Genomic DNA, 18,858 nt, shown 5'->3' with positions numbered 1-18,858 from the left:
TTGATTCTCTCCCGCTGCAGACTAAACCAACCGTCCTCACTTTGCATAACGGCGGTTTCCTGAATAACACAAATCACATAGGGCGTCATGTTTTTCCTGTAATTCAACCGATTTCCCATCACACAGTACAATTCCCAGATTCTGAGGATATTTGCAGTTATTCCACTCGCAAGAATGAATAATGGGATTCCTTTGTTTGGATCTTTGAAGACCGCATCTTAAAGCTGACAAATTGCTTGAGGTGGGCACTTCTCACTACGCATAATCAACTCTCTTCCACATTGATCTGCCTCTCACCACTGCTGTGCTGCGCCCAGGCCAGTAAAAACACAGGGGACAACCAATACGGAGGAAAATCCTGTAATCTAAAATTTGCCACTCTACATGGAAATCCCAAAGGCTTGTCCTGTGGCTTTGTTGCTGCAGCTGCACAACAATTGTCCCACAACTTTGTCCGGGGATTCATTTTCTGATCTTTAATCAGTGCTTTAGGTGAATGGATTTCAGAAGTGAGTGCAGCTGCAGAATACGGCCTGTACATAACTCCTATCTCCGAAATGACTGGATTTTGTGTTGTGGCTATGTCTAAGTATAGGTGCACAGTACACTCATTTTATGAAATACATGTACTGGGAGCTGACCACTTGCCCAAATAACACTGCCAAACACTTTATCTAAGACTCATGGTGGATACAAGACTGAGGTAAAAAGTTAGCGTGATGCTGATCTGTAAAAGTTTATTTATCAACCATTAATAAAGCCTTAATAAAGGGTTTTATATTTGACCAAACTGAAAAAAAATCCCTTTGCAGACATTAACGTTGAAGCTGAAGTTGTAGTCAATATGGAATTATTAGTTTATTGGTTACACCATTTTATGAATCAATAGCAATAGCTAAAAAGTATAAAAACATGGAGAAAGCAATTAGCTTCTTTATTAGCCTCAATATATCACTTTAGTCTCTTTTATAAACTGAAGGTCTGTATTTTTGACACTCAGATGTAATAATGTGAGCGACTTTTGTATGAAAACAGCAGCACATGCTCTGACTCCGCCCCCTCGATAGATTAAACCAATAGCGCGTTAGAGATGTCACCGGATGTCCCGCCCACGCGCTTGAAGCAGCAGCAGCAGCAGTTGGCAGACGGGGGGTGAAAACATGGCAGCTACCGCCGACAGCAACTTGGACATCTCAGCATCTGTCGCTGGCATTTTAAATGAAGAACACCACCCTGGACATCTGCAGGTTTTAAAAACGTTCACGGCTGCCTTACGGGACAAGGAATACAGGTGCGGACGACGTAATGTGCTGCCTTTATGAAAGGAAACGGACGGGCGTTAGCTTACCGGCTAAGCTAGCCCGACGTACTGTCAAATACAACGTCACTTTGCAGCTCCATTAACATTACTCAGGCCCCCTTTTGTTGTCCATTCAACCACTTAACCTTGATATATATACTTTCACTATAGTGTCCTATAAAAACCCAGCTGTTAGTGTAACTAATTATAAATTAGGGGGCAATACTGGCAGATATTACTGTGCAAACAAGTACTTTTAAATGAAAATGTCTGCTGAGAAAAAAAATGTCTATTCATCTTAAGTGCCACTCCAACCCCCCTCCCTTTGGTATTGCAATAAAGTGACTGTCCTTCCTCTTCTTGTTGGGCTTCCAGAGATGCTGTGGAGGAGGAGGCGTTCTCCAGCCTTCTGAAGGTCTTGTCCCGACTGTGTGATGAGCTCCAGGCCGCCAGCAGTGATGACCAGGATCCGCAGTCCTTGGCCCTGCGGCTGCAGTTGACTGCTGAGTGCTTCAGGGTCCAGAGGAACGCCTGTGTCCAGAGTACACGCAACCAGAGTCTGCTCAGGTAATTAGGATAAGTGGATTGCATGAGAGACGGTTACAGATACACCGCACGCAGCATGGTGTAACCAGCTCCTCTTTGAAACAGTCTTTACGAGAAGTATTCATTGCATTATTCAATATTTGTGTGCCTGTTATTGTGTGCAACTAAATATACTCAACTACATAATAATGTATAATTCTCTTTTTCCTCTAGGGAGCTTGGTTTCATTGATGTATCCCTTAAACACATGAGTTTCCTTCAGAAAACGCATTTGGAGAACAGAGATGTCTTATTTGAAAGTAAGTCTGAAATTAGGTTTATTGTAATTAAATTATATATTTTTTTGTTGGCCAACCTTGTGATAAAAAAATAAAAATAAAATCCTCTGTGTTCCAGCCCTTCGCTGCGGGATCCAGTTCCTTGGTAACATATCGGTTGGAAACCAAATGTGTAAAGATGACATTTGGCAGCTGAGCTTCCCAAATCTTCTCCTGTAAGTTTTGTTTGCTGTAGTAGTTAAGTTCCTAACACACTCAGAAACACTGCTACACAAAGTCGTAAGGATTCACTTCTCTAAGCCCTTTGATTTTTACATTAATACACATTCTGTCAGTCAGTATTCTTATCGATTAGTAAGCATTTATCCTCACATTGAGTCAACCCAAACGTGTGAACAGGCAAATCCTCAGTGTTGATGATGAGAAGGCGGTAAACTATGCCTCTATGGTGCTCCACACATGTCTGGATGAAGCCAAGGCAGACGAACTGGCTGATCCGGAGAACATCACGCTGGCACTCCGGGTGATGGAGCTCTGTAGGACCCAACCTGAACTGGACTGGACGTAAGAGTGTGTGTCTGTGGTTAGTTTATATGTCTAAAGAGTCCACAGTGTGTGGACTATTATCTCTTCTGTTGATACATTTTAATTCTGTGTTCATTAATTTATAGGGTTCTCATTGCAACCCAGTATTTTCTCAAGTCTTCCGCTCTGGTGGAGAACATGTACTCTGGGATGTCTCACCATGAAAGGTACGTTACTTTTATTACGCTGACAAACGGTAAATATCACTATAGAACTATGACTTTCTTACATTACACAGAAACTAACTATTATTATAAACAAACCTCTAATAAATACATTTATGATACAGAATAACAAGTTGTATGCAAGTTAATGAAAAGCTTATACTACTTTTCAGGGAGTACCACTAAAAAACTTGTAGATGTGTCATCCTAGATTTGTGTGTGTTTCAGAGTTACTCTATTAGAGCTGATCTTTGCCCAGCTACAAGAGGAGGACTCGGAGGAGTGTGGCATCCCTCCCAGTGTGGCTAGTTTCCTGGCTGGTTCCTTCCAGAAAGGCTGCGGCGCTGTGCTGACACTCGCTACCGGCTCCTCTTCCAGTGATGAGGTACTTGACTGATGTGTAACATTAAGAGAGCTGTCAGTTTAAGTTTTTTTCCTAACTGACAAGTCGCCTCCCTAACATTATCTCACACAACATCCTTTTCCCCACGTGACCAACACCTTGGTTGCAATCCCCTGTAGGTCCTGCAGGAGGCGCTGACGGTGATTAGTCTGCTGGACGTGCTGTGTGAGATGACCTCAGACCGCAGGCAGTTCATGTTCCTCCAGGACCATCCTGACCTTCTCGTGACCACTGTTGGTAAATGAAAGTAGACACTCTCACGGGGTCGCGGGACCAGATCCTCATCAAATCACCCGGAAAACAGTTAAAGATTCCTGCACACAACCCTGCCTTATGTTAACTTGCAATACAAATGTCTTAAATACATTAATTGCAAAATGAAAAGCCATAATACCAAATCCATCATTTCAATAATAAATAGTAATGGCTTGAATTTGAGGGTTAATTAAATGTATTTTTCTACATTTCCCTACTCTGCATTCTCTCGCTTCGTGCTCTATTTTCTCTGCAGAGCTCCTGCGGCAGGTGCATGCTATAGGAAAAGCCAGTAAGAATATTTTCAGTGCTGCTCAGAACTTCTCCTCGCTGGGTGGAGATGGAGACGGAGACCCTTCCTCCCATTCTCCTGTCATCAGCTTCAAGGCCCACCTCATCAGGCTAATAGGAAACCTCTGTTACAGGAATGCTGACAACCAAAACAAGGTTTGAAGTGGGAGAATGGATTGATGGATGGATGGATGAAAGAACACAATAATGGTGCTTTCACGCTTGTAGTTTGTTTAAATTCTGGACCATAAGAAACATGTACATTGTTGCCTTTTAGTTTTGCATCAATGTGTTTTTAATTTTCACTAATATATGTCAAACAAACCAAAAGCTGTAAACACAAAGACATTTGGACTAATGGAGAAACTAAATTCCAGTGACTGACAGCAGATCAGATCACGGGAAATCCCAGCAAGTCTGGTAATGTGTGGTTGCATTGCCTACCAAATAAGCTTGCACAAATATGTCTATTGCACGCAACCGATGCAGATTGCACCCTTGAAAGTTCCCAGTCAACAGATGAATTTAATAGTAGTGTAGCTTTTTAATTCACGCTAAAACCATCGTAAAATTCTGAGGTTGGTCCATTTGCTTTCACACTAGAAGAAAATCTTACAAAAGTTTGCTTGGATGCAGACCGAGACCTTTTCAGGCGGTCGCTCAGTCCATGACAGAGTTCAATTGAGAGTTTTCAAACAAAGTGAAAAGGTGTTTTTCTTTTTTAAACCAAACCAAATAAGTGTGGAAGACCCCTTATAAATTGATGACTAATTTTTTTGTAATTAACCTAGAATTACACCAAGAATAATGTTTTTATGTACATAATATTAGTAATTATGCTGATGCTACATCCTATTAGCCAGTGGATATGTGGAAAATAGGGAATGGATATTTATGAATTCATATGCTTAATGTTAAACACTTTGGGCGTAAACCACAAAGCCTGTAGTTAAAAAATGCATGGAAGTCAGGTTTTCAATTGTTCTGTGGTCTGCAAAAATCAGATTTTCTGCAAGTCACTGCACACATGCTGGTGCTGGGAAGCACAATTCCCAGTTCTACAGTCATACGCCTTGTATTTGTTAATGTCATATCGGGTATAGATGTCTGCCTTTTGAAAAATGAGGGAACATGTGATGAAATTCTGCTTCTACCATTGTAATATTTCACCAAATAATGATCCTCAAGAAGATAAGATCTGGAGAAAGTAGGGGATTTAGAAGGGGAATCTGCATAGAATAACTCAAATATGACATTCTTAATCGTAGATTATTTGCCCTCTGGGATCTAGGGCTTTATCATTCCGAACACAAGGGGGTCATAGGTCAAGAAGAGAGTGAGAGGCCTTGGAGGAGCCCCTAGTCTTGCTTTGACCTACACTAAATTAGCATGCTTAGAGAGCAGGTTCCCGTTACTCAAGCTTACGAGTTCTTTCAACGCAACAACTCAGTTTTGCACTGAAATGTGAAAAATTCCCTCCCTTGCTTTGGTGATTTTTATCAGTTTCCCTCCATCGCCGTCTGTCAGCGTCTCACTGTTAACATAAAGCGCGGATAGATAATAAAGCGGGCGTGGAGGAGTTGGCTTCTATCTGTGGCACATTATAGACTCAGTTCTACTTAATAGAAACAGATTTGTGGAATGCTTGTGGGATGGCCACCCTCCGTTGGCCCCTCCGTATTATTTATGGATGCTGATCTGTGGTCTGTCAGTGGTCTGAAATCACCCCGGATCTGTTTTCACTAAGATCCCTTCCAGTAAACCAAATGTCATTCTGTTCACCTTCGGGAGAGATTGTAATTTAAGATGCATGCAGAGCATTGAACTGCTAGTACCGGGCCTGAAGTCGGGGTCCGGTCGCTTGTTATTCATCTCTTTATGGGTTTGGACATAATAAGCAACTTAAGACAATCATTTTGAAAAGTGGAAAATCGGACCTGGTTGCTCGTAATGGTCAGCGACTTTGTTTCTTTGACGGTTTAAATGACATTTCCAGTTTCCGAAACTCAGCGCTCTGTCTCGTCCCGGAGCTCGCAGCAGTGTGTTTGGAGGGTAACCACGACGACAAGCAAAGACGATGATGAAGCCCATAGAGTCACGTGATGCAGAGCAGGTCACCGTGTTGTGACGGCCTTAGACTAACCCACAACCACACTGCTGCTGTTGCTCTGCTAGAGTGTTTTTCACACCGTAGAAAGCATAAACCTGTTGGGACTTTTCATACTGTACTAATAATAAATCACCTATTGGTGTTTGTTTTTTGTAGATTTGTACGTTTTATCAAGACAACCAATACAGAATTTGTGATATAATCATAAAGCAAATAATATACAGACGTGAAATTACTTTTTAATCGAGCTAAGGGAATTGTCAGTGAACACATTGTCCTAGAACTGTTAATAAAATAAAATGTTGATAACTGTCTGGAAAGATGACCATCCAGACACGTTTGTTGTCCATTTTCTTGAACGCCCTTCTGAACTTGTTTTTCTCAGGTGAGGGAACTGGACGGCATCCCGCTCATCTTGGACAACTGCAACATTGACAGCAACAACCCATGTATCCTTTTGTTGACATAAGTTGATGGTCTTACCCGTACACATATTTCAAGTTTTATCTAAATCATTGTTCATAGTTATAATTTTAGACCTTGTGTATCTCATCCTGCCGCTTGTAGAATTGGATTTGGCGTGTTTACACAGGAAGTCTGGCTGGTTCGCAACCAAACATAAGTGTTGCATCAAGCTTTGATTGCAGCAGTGTGTGTGTAGACCGGTCATGATATTTGGTCATGGTATTGTTATGTATTGCTCGCCACCTCGATAGGTCTTTGCTTGCAGATGTTCAACAGTGTCGACTGCATTCATTACTGAAATCTGTCTGGCTGCTTGTAAATGCTTTTTGATGAGTCACATCTGTCAGTCACTTTATCAGAGAGTTAAATCAGTTCAATGATGATGACTTTCGACCACTTTCTTTTATTATCAGCCCCTGTTTACATTAATAAAGGAGATAGTTCTCAATATGATACATCAAAAACATGCTTTTAATGCCCTTTTCACGTATCCAATCCACTCCGTCGAGCTTTTACTCGTAGAAGGTAGAAGCCATCCCACAAAGGAAATATTCTTTTATAGATTTATGTGGGAAACTTGAGAGCTGAGAAGTTTTTCTTTATATCGTACAACATAACTTGTCTGTAAAACTGTTTGTTGGGCTTCCTGCGTACTCCGTGACCTAAGGCAAATACCAGGCACTCGTGAGTTTGACAACTTGAGTTTGATATTGAATTTGTTTGGCCTGTGTTGCCTCTACCATTCTACTTTTATATATATATTTGTTTGCCACATATGCATTTATTCATGAAATCAATTTTGTAAATGCATCTTCTCTTACAGCTGCTTGCACATGCTCATGTCTAGCATGAAATATTAATTAATTTGTTTGGTTGTTATGAAAGGTAGTGTTGTTTTTTGTCACGTCCCAATATCTACAATCTAAAAAATGACTAAATTAAGTATAATTAATTATATTTTTTGCATATTTTTTAACTTATCAGCTTAAATTCCTACAGTGTAATTCATTCTGTAGAAATCCAGACGTTGCTGTCCTTAACCAGGTACCCGTAGTTATCAGCCAGTGGGCCATCTTTACCATCAGGAACCTCCTAGAAAACAACACGCAGAACCAGGAGCAGGTCGCAGCCCTGGAGCGCCGCGGCACCGCCGACTACTCGGCACTCAGGGAGTTGGGTCTCCTGGTGGAGGAGCGAGACGGGAGCTTGCTGCTCAAAACTGTGAGGAAAGACTCTTGAAAAGCCTTAAAGAGGAGCAGCCAGGAGAGAGGAGGCCCTCAACCCGCAAGCAGGTTTTCATGTGACGTGTATGTTTAGAAAGGAAGTACATGTTTACACGTGTACGCTTGTGTGAACATGTACTCTCGTTGTGCTACGAGCCTCATTAATGTTAACAAATACTAAAGCTTCATCTGCAGGCGTTTAACCTGTCCACTACTTACAGAATAACTGACAGCAGCTCTGCTAATAGATTAAGGAGAGAAATGCTTTAGAATTTAACCAAGAAGTATGCATAAATTAATTATTCTACCTTAGCAATGCTTCCAATCTTGCCCACATGGGATTTGAGGTATTCTTGATACACAAAAAGTCCCATGGGATCCCCCTGGTGTAAAAAAGCAGAGGTCAAGACATCAGCAGCTCTTGTTTTGTCTTGACCTTAGTCTGGGAAATGAAGAGTTTGGGAGAGGCGCGCACATGCTGGTTCCTTTGGCCAGGCTGATGCTTTGTGGTTTAATCCAGAGACAAAGAGCACCACAGTATCCGGGCTTTTCACTTTTCACAGACACTGATGTTGCCAGCAGGGGTTGGGGGGTTTAATCCCAGGCCCATAGTGACTTCTGCAGTAACCGCGAAAACAGAGAATGACCCAAACATGATGTAATCAACCCCCTCACCGCCTTAGCTACTTAAAGGGTGTTGCCGTTGCCAGAGGGACATCGGAACGCTTTTAAACAATTCCTCTAAACAGGCATGACGTTAATATCGTACGCTAACAACATCGTGGGTCCAAATTGCGATACTAAAACTCATAATAACTGATGCTATGCATGTTTTGTAATTTAAAACGAAGCTCAGCATGAGCTTGCTACGGTACCTCTCATATTAAGGCTATAACAGGAATGAGTTTTATGCTCAACATCTTATTCCTCATCTTCTTTTTTTCCATCCTAACCCATAAACTGCATAAATAAGGGCTTATGGCATGTATGGATCATTAACCGTCTCTTTTTAACTCATGTTTTACACCTGAGACTGCTTCTCTTTGCTTTGTTTTAGCAGACTGCCTTTTAGATTTAGTGATAACTCCTATTTAGCTGCAGCTGTGTGTGTGTGTGTGTGTGTGTGTGCTTCTTCTTCTGATGAGAAATAGAGATCCTGGATCAGTAGACAGCGGACGAGAGCATGCATGCAAGTGTGTGTCTAACGAGTGAGTGAATTAATGAATGAGTGAGTGAATCAGACCAGAGGCATTAGTTAGCAAAATGACATCCCTCCCTGCTCCTCCTGTTGCTGGATAAGCTGAACAGTCCTGACACCTCAACAATGCAGCGCTTTACTGGCCCGCTCACACCCTGCTCCACCCTGTTTGCTCTGCCTCAGATTTTTAATGACAAAATGTATTGAAACAATCGGCTGGACTCTCCCCTCAATCCGCCGCCATAGTGAGGGGAGCTTATGTGGTTCCGGTCCCCAGGATTTCAGACAGCTAACAAAACAGCTGTTACTCGCGCTCGACTGGCTGGCTGCAATGCTTTTCAGCCCCATAGGAAAGAGGCTGTGCGAGTCAGCCGGGCTGAATGAGGTGGCATGGCCGCCTGTTCACCTCCTAACGCATTAGAACCACATCAGCCAAGACCAGAAGTTGTTGTGTTTCCCATATCAGCGTTTTATACCACAGGCCTCTACGATAGTGTATTTGTGCCTGCCGGTTGGATATTCAGCAAAGAAAAACCACTTCGTCAGGGTGTAAAGTATGCTTAATGAGTCAAATATGTTTAATAATGCTTAATAAAGTACTTTGTGTGTGTGACAAACAGCTTTTTTTGGGGGGGTAATGATTTTAATACGATGTGACATAAAACTGAAGAGGCAGTAAAAGGTTACTCAAATTTTATTGGTAAAAAAAGGAAAAAAATACAACTGTCCATGTTTGTAAGTGATGCAGACTTTTTTTTTGTTTTTGCCACAGAACAAATAAACTTAAATTAGCTGTACTTGGAAGATACAAGTATGCCTTTTAAGGAGTAGCGAGTCGCTCCTACACAGAAAACTCTTCGAACTAAAGCTGCACATCTAGTCGGTTGCTGACGCCTCCTACTGTGTTATTCTGCTCGCCATTCCATGCATTTAACGGTGGTTTACACACAAACACTTGAGGAATCACTCCGCTTTAATGAGCTACGTTGAATTATGAAGGATCGTGTTGCGAACGGACAATCCGGGCTACTTTGATAAGACACGTGGAGTATTTACAATTTAGTAAAATTTGATCAAAAACATAAATTCCAAATAATTTATAGCTCTCAAATCTGAATACAATGACATTAGAAAACACTTGTAAATAGTGACTTTCCTTTTCCATCTATAAATGACATAAAGTGCCACGTTTCCTCATATATAAAAATATACTCTTCAAATTGTTTTGTAAGTTATATAAAGCCTAAATAAACATTTCTGAATACATTAAGGGTGCTGTCCAAAAATAGCTTTTGAGGCCTTTGATCCTCTCATACCCCCTTCTGTGTGGTTATGGCACATGCTATCCACCCAGGCAGGCCTAAACCGCGCTGGAAGGCCTTGTGTAAGCAGAGGCCATCATGTGAAATTCCACGTCTCTGCCGTTCATGGGAATGTTGGATGTATCTGAACCTGATTGCACCTCTATGGAGTTCCAATGAGGCTTACACGCTTTTTTTTTTCTCAGAAGTCAAGGGCCCTCCGAAAACAAAAACAAAAACGGCGAAACACGCTCAGGATAGAAAGTGCTGTTCAAACTGGCAAGTTGGATGCTTAAAATAGTTTTGAGAATATTTTCTGCCTCTTTGGCTCTTGGCATAACAAAAGGGGGTCTGGGTGCAGACGGGGGAATTTGTCCATGAGAGAGAGATGTCAGCGCGGCGCCCGACGGCACAACTCACTGATGTCCCGTGAAAAAAAGAGCAAAATGTGACTCACACGAGTGCAAAAGAAAAATAACTCATCCGTAGCGAGACACGCCGCTGACGACTGATATAAACGAGATAACTGTTTAGTGAATGGAGTCGAAATCTATCAGTAGCAATTGAAGATCATAAGAGATGAAAACTTGTCAAAGAGCAGTTCAGTTTGCTATCGATCCTAGAACTAGGTTTGAAAGATACTTTAACATAAATAATTTGTGTTTTATTTTCAGTGTTCAAACAGAATACAGTGTGAGCGTACAGTTTAGAGTATTCCACTGCCATCTTTCAGTCTTCTGTCGCTGGCCGTCTGAAGCGCTTTGCTGTCGTAGCATTTCCAGTTAGCGTGTTACAAAAGTCTTCTCGGCATCCAACAATAGTCCTTGTCGTTTTGCCCTCTCTTTTGCAAGATGTCATCCTCTAAATATTGCTTTGCTGGAGGCAAAAAGAGAAAATCCTTTCACCTGCGGCATGTTTGCAAGTTTTTTTTTTTTTTTACCAGCACGCGCAAAAAAAAAAAAAGTTTCTTCAATACTCTCCAAACCTCAAATCTGATTTTTCTTTCTTTAAAGAATTCCAAAATAGGATGTAAAAATGTGCAAATTGTTGAATAAATACTTCCAAGTCCTTCACTTCAAATTCCACTTTGTCATAACCTTCTTTACTTCAACCGATGTCCACACCCCTCCATCCTCCAGGACTTCCTCTTTCCTTTTACTTGCAGGTGAAAACTTCTGATTTCTCGCTGCACGTGTTGCACTTGACGAAGCAGCACCAGTGGAACTTGCAGTTGCACTGCCAGATGCGCGTGTAGTGGTGCGTGTCGTAACCCCGGCCGCAGCACATCAGGTTGCAACCGTCCGTGTGGGTGGAGGTGCCGTTGCACAGCCGCCCCCGCGTCCCCGTGCTCCCCGTGGCCGTGTCCTCCTCGCAGTAGTTGGGCGAGCGCTCCAGGTACACCAGGTCCGTGTCCGTGGGCTTCTGGTAGCCCCGGGCCTCTTTGAGCCGCAGGAAGGAGGGCTGGCGGAGGCGCGACGCCCGGACCGGCTCGACCTGAACGGCTCCGCGGTAGCGCTCCTTCACTAGGTAACCGATCTCTCTGAACTTGGGCAGCGTGATCCAGCAGGTCTTGGTGGTGCAGGAACCAGACACGCCGTGACACTTGCACTCCAGCTTCATCCTCTCCTCCAGGATCTGATCACAGAGAGAGTAGAAATGATGTCCGTATGAAATCAAAAGATATAAGAGCTGAAAATTCGACACAAATGGTCAATTTACACGTGTCCATTTTTGTGAATATGAAACCGTAAAAGTGCCTTCAAATCCGTCTCTTTTGAGAAGCTGGGTTTTTCTGCGGACACTTCAACTTTCAGCACTGCGACCGGCACGCCAAGTTTATGTCAAAAAACCTGTGGAAAATAACTCATAAACCAACGCTGTAGTCTCTAATTAACATTACCTTTCCTCAGACCACATAATGGCGTGACAGCCCGAGAAAACTTGACCGGAGCTGTTGTGCAACCATACATGTATAGAATTACATGGCGGTTTAAAGCCAGATTTATATTATAATACCATGCAAATATTTTCGGATGACAAAATTGACAGGTGACTGTTTGCCCAGAGCTCGATGCTGATGTGAAAACAGATGACCTTTGCATTTTTCCTTATACGACGGCGTGATTTTTGAGCGACTAAGCTCCTTGTTAGAACATCTAGTAACTTGTATGTCTTCCCCTCTGTGGCTGTTGCATTCTGGGGGTTTTTGCTCTTGACTTTGGTTGCTTTAGTGCGTGTGCATGTGGTGGTGGTGTTGCCACTGAGAAAGGAAGGAGAGGCTTTGCAGGACTATCCTCTATCCTCACTTAATGCGTAGTAATTGGAGTGAATGGACGGCATGGATCCGCTTTGGCAGCCAAACCTTTACCGCACTTGTACAGAACTGATGAGCATTCACAACAAATATGTCTTCCAGAATACCTTCCACCTATTTATACTGGAAGATGGTGAACTTTACAAATAATTAGATCATCGTTTGTTCGTCTGTTACCTTTCGCCCCGCCTCATTGTTGTGCAGGTTCATCAGCCGCCGGGCGTTTTTCTTGATCTCGCGGGCGTCCACGAAGCGCCGCGAGAACTCCACGCCGTACTTGACGTCCGCCGAGCAGCCGCCCCACTTCCAGCCCTCCTCGCGGTCGTGGTAGCCCTGCTTCTCGCGATCGCAGCCGCACTGGCTGAGGTTGCCCTGGCTGCAGGCTGTGGTCACCGCGTGGGCAACTCCGGCTGCGGTGATGGCATAAGTGAATGCTGCCTCCCTGCTGCCTGGAGAGGAAAAAGCAGAATCTGAATAAATATAGAAGGTTGGAATACGAGATTTAGGTTCGATCCTCTTCGATTTAAAAAAGGTGCACCAGTTAAACTAACTCCACAAAGATGTAATGGCTTCATCCAATTGAAGTGCACTCCTTCAAGTAAAGATGGCCACCAGTTTGAGGGCATCGCTGATTTGGTGACGAATCACTTTCGAGAGAATGTTGATGATGATTTTTTTATGTTATGTAACCGTAACAAAGTATCTGAGTAGTTTCAGAAAGGCTACTTTTGTTTGAGGAGTTATAAGGAGTTACTTAACCCGATATTTATTGATACGTCACGTAACGGTATATTTTCAGCCTTCATTTGAAGTACTATACGAGGTAGCTTGAAGGGCGAGATATCAGACGATGACTTTGAGGAGCATTATAAATATTATATCGTCTTGTAATAACGTTCTGCCTATTGAATTTTTGATGTTCAAATATTTTCCGTGTTTAACTTTCCTACATGTAGCCATCCCATGCTCCATTAGAAACATATATAAATTCTGCTATTTACATCAAGAGGCACAAAAGGAGCATGAAAAGTCTGCTTGCGTTGCGGTCAGAAATTCGATCCATTTTATCCCAAATTTGATAAAAAAAAAATTAGTTTTCGGAGTACGAGTCGATGTTTCCATTTTAAATATTTCCAATGTAATTCCATACCAATCTTTCAACGTAGGTGGTACTGGATTTAGCCACTTTCTAGTGATTGACTTTTTTTACTTGCCGCCAATTGGGCCCAAAGCAGCTTTGTATCGCTCCTCCGTTTCAAAACAAACGTGGCCCAGATAAAGAGTCTCCGAGTTCAAGGGTATTTGGGTCTTGAATACCATGCTTAATGTGAATGCCATTCCAATATAAACTCCGTTTGGGACGGTCCCAAAATATATGGAAATGATTTGCCTCCTTTGAGCCACATTGTCTCCAACATGTCAAATTGGTATTCTTTTATTTTTCCTGGTGATGGGTCTTGAAATATCTTATAATATTTTTCCAGCAGACGTGGACTTAGTTGAGGACCATTGAAAACTACAAATTTCCCCCCAAGCCTCCTCAGAAAGCCCCATTCCAGTTTCCCCACTTTGCCTTTAATATACAAGATGTTTTCGCCCGAGCGTGAAAGAGAACGTTGTACAATCGAGTGATTTTTTTCCTGTTTCTGTTGTTGACGTCTTAGTGTCTGAACTTGTGATCTGTCTGGTCTTTGATATCACTATATCAGCGGTCAGTAGAGTGAAAACAACACAAGTGACATCTACTGGCTGACTGGAGGAGTTTTTTTTTCCTCCTGCTTCAGCCCTCGTAGCATTCTGTCCTAATGTTTTTCATCAATGGAATTTCTCACAGAGCTTAAGTGTCATTCTGTGTCCGTCTTAAGCGGCCCACATTATTATAGCAAATGATACCGCTGCGTTGCATGTTGAAATAATCTGTGGCCAGGCTTGACTGAGATGTGCCCAGCCATTTCCAAGCTTTTGCATGTCACCATTTGAACTTCAGAATAAACACATTTATATTTATGGGGTGGAGGGGGGGACAGGGGGAATTAATTTATTGGCACTACAATTGGTAATAGGATATCCTCCCTCTCCAATCAGGATAATGGTGGGCCTCCGCTCTTCTCAACGAGTATTAATGCATGGCGTTTTCTGGTGGAGGCGATCGCCGTGGCTCCCTTCCAACCTGACAAAACTCGCTCGCAGAAAACCAGCGGGGCCTGCGGTTCCCCCGGTCCATAACTCATAACAAACTCTGAAGTCTTCTCTCATCAGGCTAAATCCGCGACCCGTTCGGATATTCGATGGTGAGCATTTCTCAGGCATCGGGCGCTTTGCAATAGCCAAGCAGCCATCTCCTCGCGCCGTGATTTGTTTTGATTGTACGGCAGTGCATGCAGGGCTCCATTGTTGCCATCCAGCTGCTGGAGCTGACTTCAATTAGTGGTTAGCATGAATCTCCCTGGTCTTTCTCAGTGCTTAATGAGTTCACGGGGCCCGGCAGGTCAATCATACCAAGTGGTGGATGGTAGATTAGCGACATGTGAGGGGGTTTGGGGTGTTACGGCTCTGTCTTATGTTTCCATTCTTTTTTTAAATAGCAAAAATGGACGCCCGGATATCAAATCTGACTGAGACGAAAGGCAATCTGACCAGTCTTTTACGGTAATTAACCGTCTAATTAGCTTTCAGACAGAAGTCATAATATTTAGTCTCCCAGAAAGTACTTATTTGGTTAAGTGATCGCACGGACGACGGACATGCGGACTTAAGCGGGGTCTCTCCGAGCTCGTTTACACACCACAAGAGAAAAGAGACATTTCCTCTGACAAAAGAAATAAAGGGATCCAGACGTCTGTCTGCCTGTGTCCCATGTAGAAGAAAGTGATTGCTCCCAGAGCTGCTAGATTACACATGGATCCAAACCCACAGCGAGACCGCAACAAAACATTTCGGACTGAAATACAATTTATATAAGAGGTTCACATTAGGAGCAAACGGGCTTCTGTGAGAAGTAAAAAAACACGGAGGGGTGGGGGGGGGGGGGGAATGTGGACTAAACGCGGGGAGATGTGTTAGTTTGTGTGTTTACACATCACGTAGGTTTGATATACCAATGCTTTGGGAAGATGGCAGAGCCGAGTGGGGCATCAGACCCTGCTTTGTGAGCGTTTTACGACTGCTTAGCTGTGTTGCAACGGCAGTGATGTCACACACATGAGTTACACAGATTTAATCTCCTTTGGGGACGCTAGCGAGGCCTTTGAGTTGCAGGTTTTATGTGTGTGTTTTAGTGTCTAAATGAGGTGGAGGATTGTATTGTGGTCGCTGCGTGTGGTATTGCAAACAAAAATGTTTTTGTCAAAGTTTCGCCACCCATCCTTTAAGTCTGTTTCATGCCACTTAGTGGAAATACGCTGCAGATTTTTCTCATGCCACGGACGACACTTACAGGAGGTCGGGGGGAACAATGTGAGGGGATTGAGAAAAAACGGGCAGAACTGGGCTCATCCACACACACACACACACACACACACACACACACACACACACACACACACACACACACGCAGTTATTACAGCCTGAATGATTAGAAAAAAAACGGACCGCACGGCTCTGGTTTTTGGTTTGGTTTGGCCAATTAACATACCCGTTGACAGATTAAAGCAACACCAAAGGGAGGGACGTGTGGCCGTGATCACACATTCATCCACGCTCGTGCTCTAAATTTATCTTACTCTGAAACTGAAAATGCCGATACGTTACAGGGATTTATTTTAGTTAAAGATAAAAAAAACAACACTTTAAAGAGCTGATCTACTGCGTTCCCCTCTCTTCCCCCCCCCCCCCTTGTTTCCTGTCATCTATCTATTGTGAAAAACTAACTGAAAACAGATCTATTGTGTAAATCGAGATACATTTGAAAACAAGCTGCGTTTCAAACAGACTGACCTACTCTCAGCTCTTGTCCAAAGACCGTCCTCTCTCCCAGGGCCGAGCAGTTCCACCGGCCGTAGCGGAACTGGTACTGACACTCGTTGATGCCCAGCTGGGCGCCTTCGCCGATGATGATGATGGCATCGGGGCGACTCTGACAGAGGGCTCGCTGACGGGGGGCCAGTCCCGGTATCTTGTTGCAGATGATGTTGGCGCCGAGGGCCACCACAGAGGACAGCGCCCTGGGCAGAGAGACATGATAGGGGCCGTCAAGACAGATAGTTTTCTTTTTGTGTGATGGGGAAAAAGTCACCTATAAGATTTGTTTGCCAGTCTATAAATCATGACGATTAAACAAAATAATCAAGACGAAGAAGATAAGAGCAGACAATTCATCCTTCTCCAGGTCACATGTAATCTAATGGACCTTCATCAAGATGACAGAGAACAATAGTTAATTATAGGAATGGGTCCAAATCTTCCTTTCTGTCTGTCTGCCTCTCTCTCTCTCTTTCTGTGTGTGTGTGTGTGTGTGTGTGTGTTACAGAAAACATGAACCACCACAGCTATTTTAGGTTCCAGGACCTGCCCTTGTTATGAATGAGAGGCATGTATGGTGCAGCAATCATCCTCTTCGTGAGGGCCTGGGGTCTTTTAATGCCATATAAGAAGCGAGCTCATTACACCGCGCCTATAGGCAGAGCATGAAGTAGTCCAAGATGCCTATTTCTTTCTCTTTTTTTTCTCTCCATATGCTGCTTTTCCAATTTCAGCCCCTTGTCTGACGAGGTGCTCCTGCGACAAAGTGGTTCTGGTGTAATGTGTAAATCCACCGAGAGCAGGTTATCTCATCAGCTGTGCTTGTAGACGTCAGGCGGATGAAACATTTGCTGTTTCACTCCCAACTCTTCGGATGGAAAGTCTCGTTTCCACTAACAATCTCAGCAGCGACATGTTACCTCATCAAACAACGTAAAAAGCGTAAAGTAATCCCTTTCCTCGTCGTAATAAAACACCTGCAACAGCCAGCTAATGACCTCGTGCGTAACTCCCCGTGCGTAATTGGCGAGCCTGCGTGTATAATCGCTCGCGCCGTTTGTAAGAGTGCAGTGCGTCGGTAAGGAAACCTACAGGTAGCTACCGCTGGTGAGGATGAGGAAGATCTGCGGGTAGTAGACGGACAGCAGCGCACTGCGGGACGAGACGATGAGCATGGCTGCGCATTGAACCCAACTGGTTCTGCTCTCTCGCGGTTTGTAAAAGATAAGAAGAACAAAAAACAAGAAGTATATCCTTTTTTCTTTTTGTTTTTATATAGATATATATATATATCTGAAGTCCGGGAGTTGAACGCGGGAGCGTCGTCTCTTCTTGTTCCGCCGTTCACAAGGTGTTGCCTTCAGCTATAGTGGAGCCGTGGCGCGCTGCGGCAGCTCCAAGCTCCGCTGTCCATGTGCTGGAGATGAGAGGCTGCATCCCGCGGCCGAAGTGCGCTCCGCCACCTGGACCGGTTGAGGAATGGGTGAGAGAGAGAGAGAGGCAGGGAGAGAGAAAGAGAGGGAGGGTGGGGGCAGATGGGGGTTCCGGATGTCCGATGCGCGCCGCTCGCGTCTCCAAAAGTGAGACCGTATTGTGGCATTGGAAGGGTGGGAGACAGTGGCCTCTCCCGGTGCACCAGCCCCCGGGATGAGTCTGCACCCGGCATCCCACCGTATCCACCCCCCCCCCCCCTCTCTCTCCTCCCTCTCCCTCTCTCCCCCTCCCTCTTTCTCCCCCTCCCTCTCTCAGCCAGTCGTTTTGTTGATGCCCAAAGCTGTTAAGTTCTATCTGTGTCTTAAATATAAATATATGCGTTCACTCTTTTTCTTTTCTTTTTCTTTTTGCTCCTCCTGACCAATTTCACCTGCTGTGGGATCGAACTTGTGACCCTCTGGGTACAATAATCCCCCCCCAGAATTCATGAATTTGACACGTAAACTTACATTTCTCTTAATTTCCTCTGCATTTTCTCCAAATATCTAGACATTTCATCATGGCATTGCTCCTGTATGTATAAAAGTACCATGAAATCATGCTTTACCATTACCATGAAGCTCCAACTTAGTTTCTATATGGTGAAAGTGGGCCAACAATGGCAGGAACATGCAGTTTGCTCAGCTGGTGGCCTATAGTAGAACTGCATTAAATGGATTAAATTACTACAAATGCATATTTCAAGCAAAACTGCATCGGTCGGTTTGGCTTCTCAAATGTTATATTTCGATCCTTTTCGGTGTCCTTTATGATAGAAAACTGAATATATTGTGGACTTTTTGGCTTTGGGAAGTTAAAATGTGTACTTTTAATATCTCTGGCATTCGTAAGACAAACCGATGATGAATGGAGAACATTGAGATGAATCACTAGACAACCATGATGATAATAATTGTTAGTAGACGACTATAGAAGACTGTGGAAGGGTAAACCTCTAATGGTCTTTGACATGCATCGTTTGCTGCTATGC

At 43.6% G+C, this 18,858-nt stretch overlaps 2 protein-coding genes across 2 annotated transcripts; one reads left to right on the top strand and one right to left on the bottom strand.

The window, feature by feature from the left end:
• The first annotated feature begins 1,134 nt into the window (after positions 1 to 1,134).
• On the top strand, positions 1,135 to 11,089 carry atxn10 (ataxin 10). Its single transcript, XM_084038425.1, has 11 exons — positions 1,135 to 1,291; positions 1,676 to 1,867; positions 2,060 to 2,145; positions 2,243 to 2,339; positions 2,524 to 2,688; positions 2,796 to 2,876; positions 3,102 to 3,258; positions 3,396 to 3,513; positions 3,788 to 3,978; positions 6,318 to 6,381; positions 7,452 to 11,089. The coding sequence occupies exons 1-11, from the start codon at positions 1,161 to 1,163 to the stop codon at positions 7,634 to 7,636; spliced, it is 1,467 nt and encodes a 488-aa protein (XP_083894551.1). The 5' UTR covers positions 1,135 to 1,160; the 3' UTR covers positions 7,637 to 11,089.
• A 159-nt stretch (positions 11,090 to 11,248) lies between these two features.
• On the bottom strand, positions 11,249 to 17,988 carry wnt7ba (wingless-type MMTV integration site family, member 7Ba). The gene is made up of 4 exons (XM_084038426.1): positions 17,487 to 17,988; positions 16,371 to 16,597; positions 12,611 to 12,882; positions 11,249 to 11,754 (listed from the first exon to the last, which is right to left on the bottom strand). Exons 1-4 carry the CDS (start codon positions 17,567 to 17,569, stop codon positions 11,275 to 11,277), a joined length of 1,062 nt encoding a protein of 353 aa, XP_083894552.1. The 5' UTR covers positions 17,570 to 17,988; the 3' UTR covers positions 11,249 to 11,274.
• Between the last annotated feature and the right edge of the window lie 870 nt (positions 17,989 to 18,858).

This window comes from Eutrigla gurnardus, assembly GCF_963514095.1.
Source record: "Eutrigla gurnardus genome assembly, chromosome: 21".
Lineage (NCBI taxonomy): Eukaryota > Metazoa > Chordata > Actinopteri > Perciformes > Triglidae > Eutrigla > Eutrigla gurnardus.
This window is presented reverse-complemented; position numbering and strand designations above follow the sequence as displayed.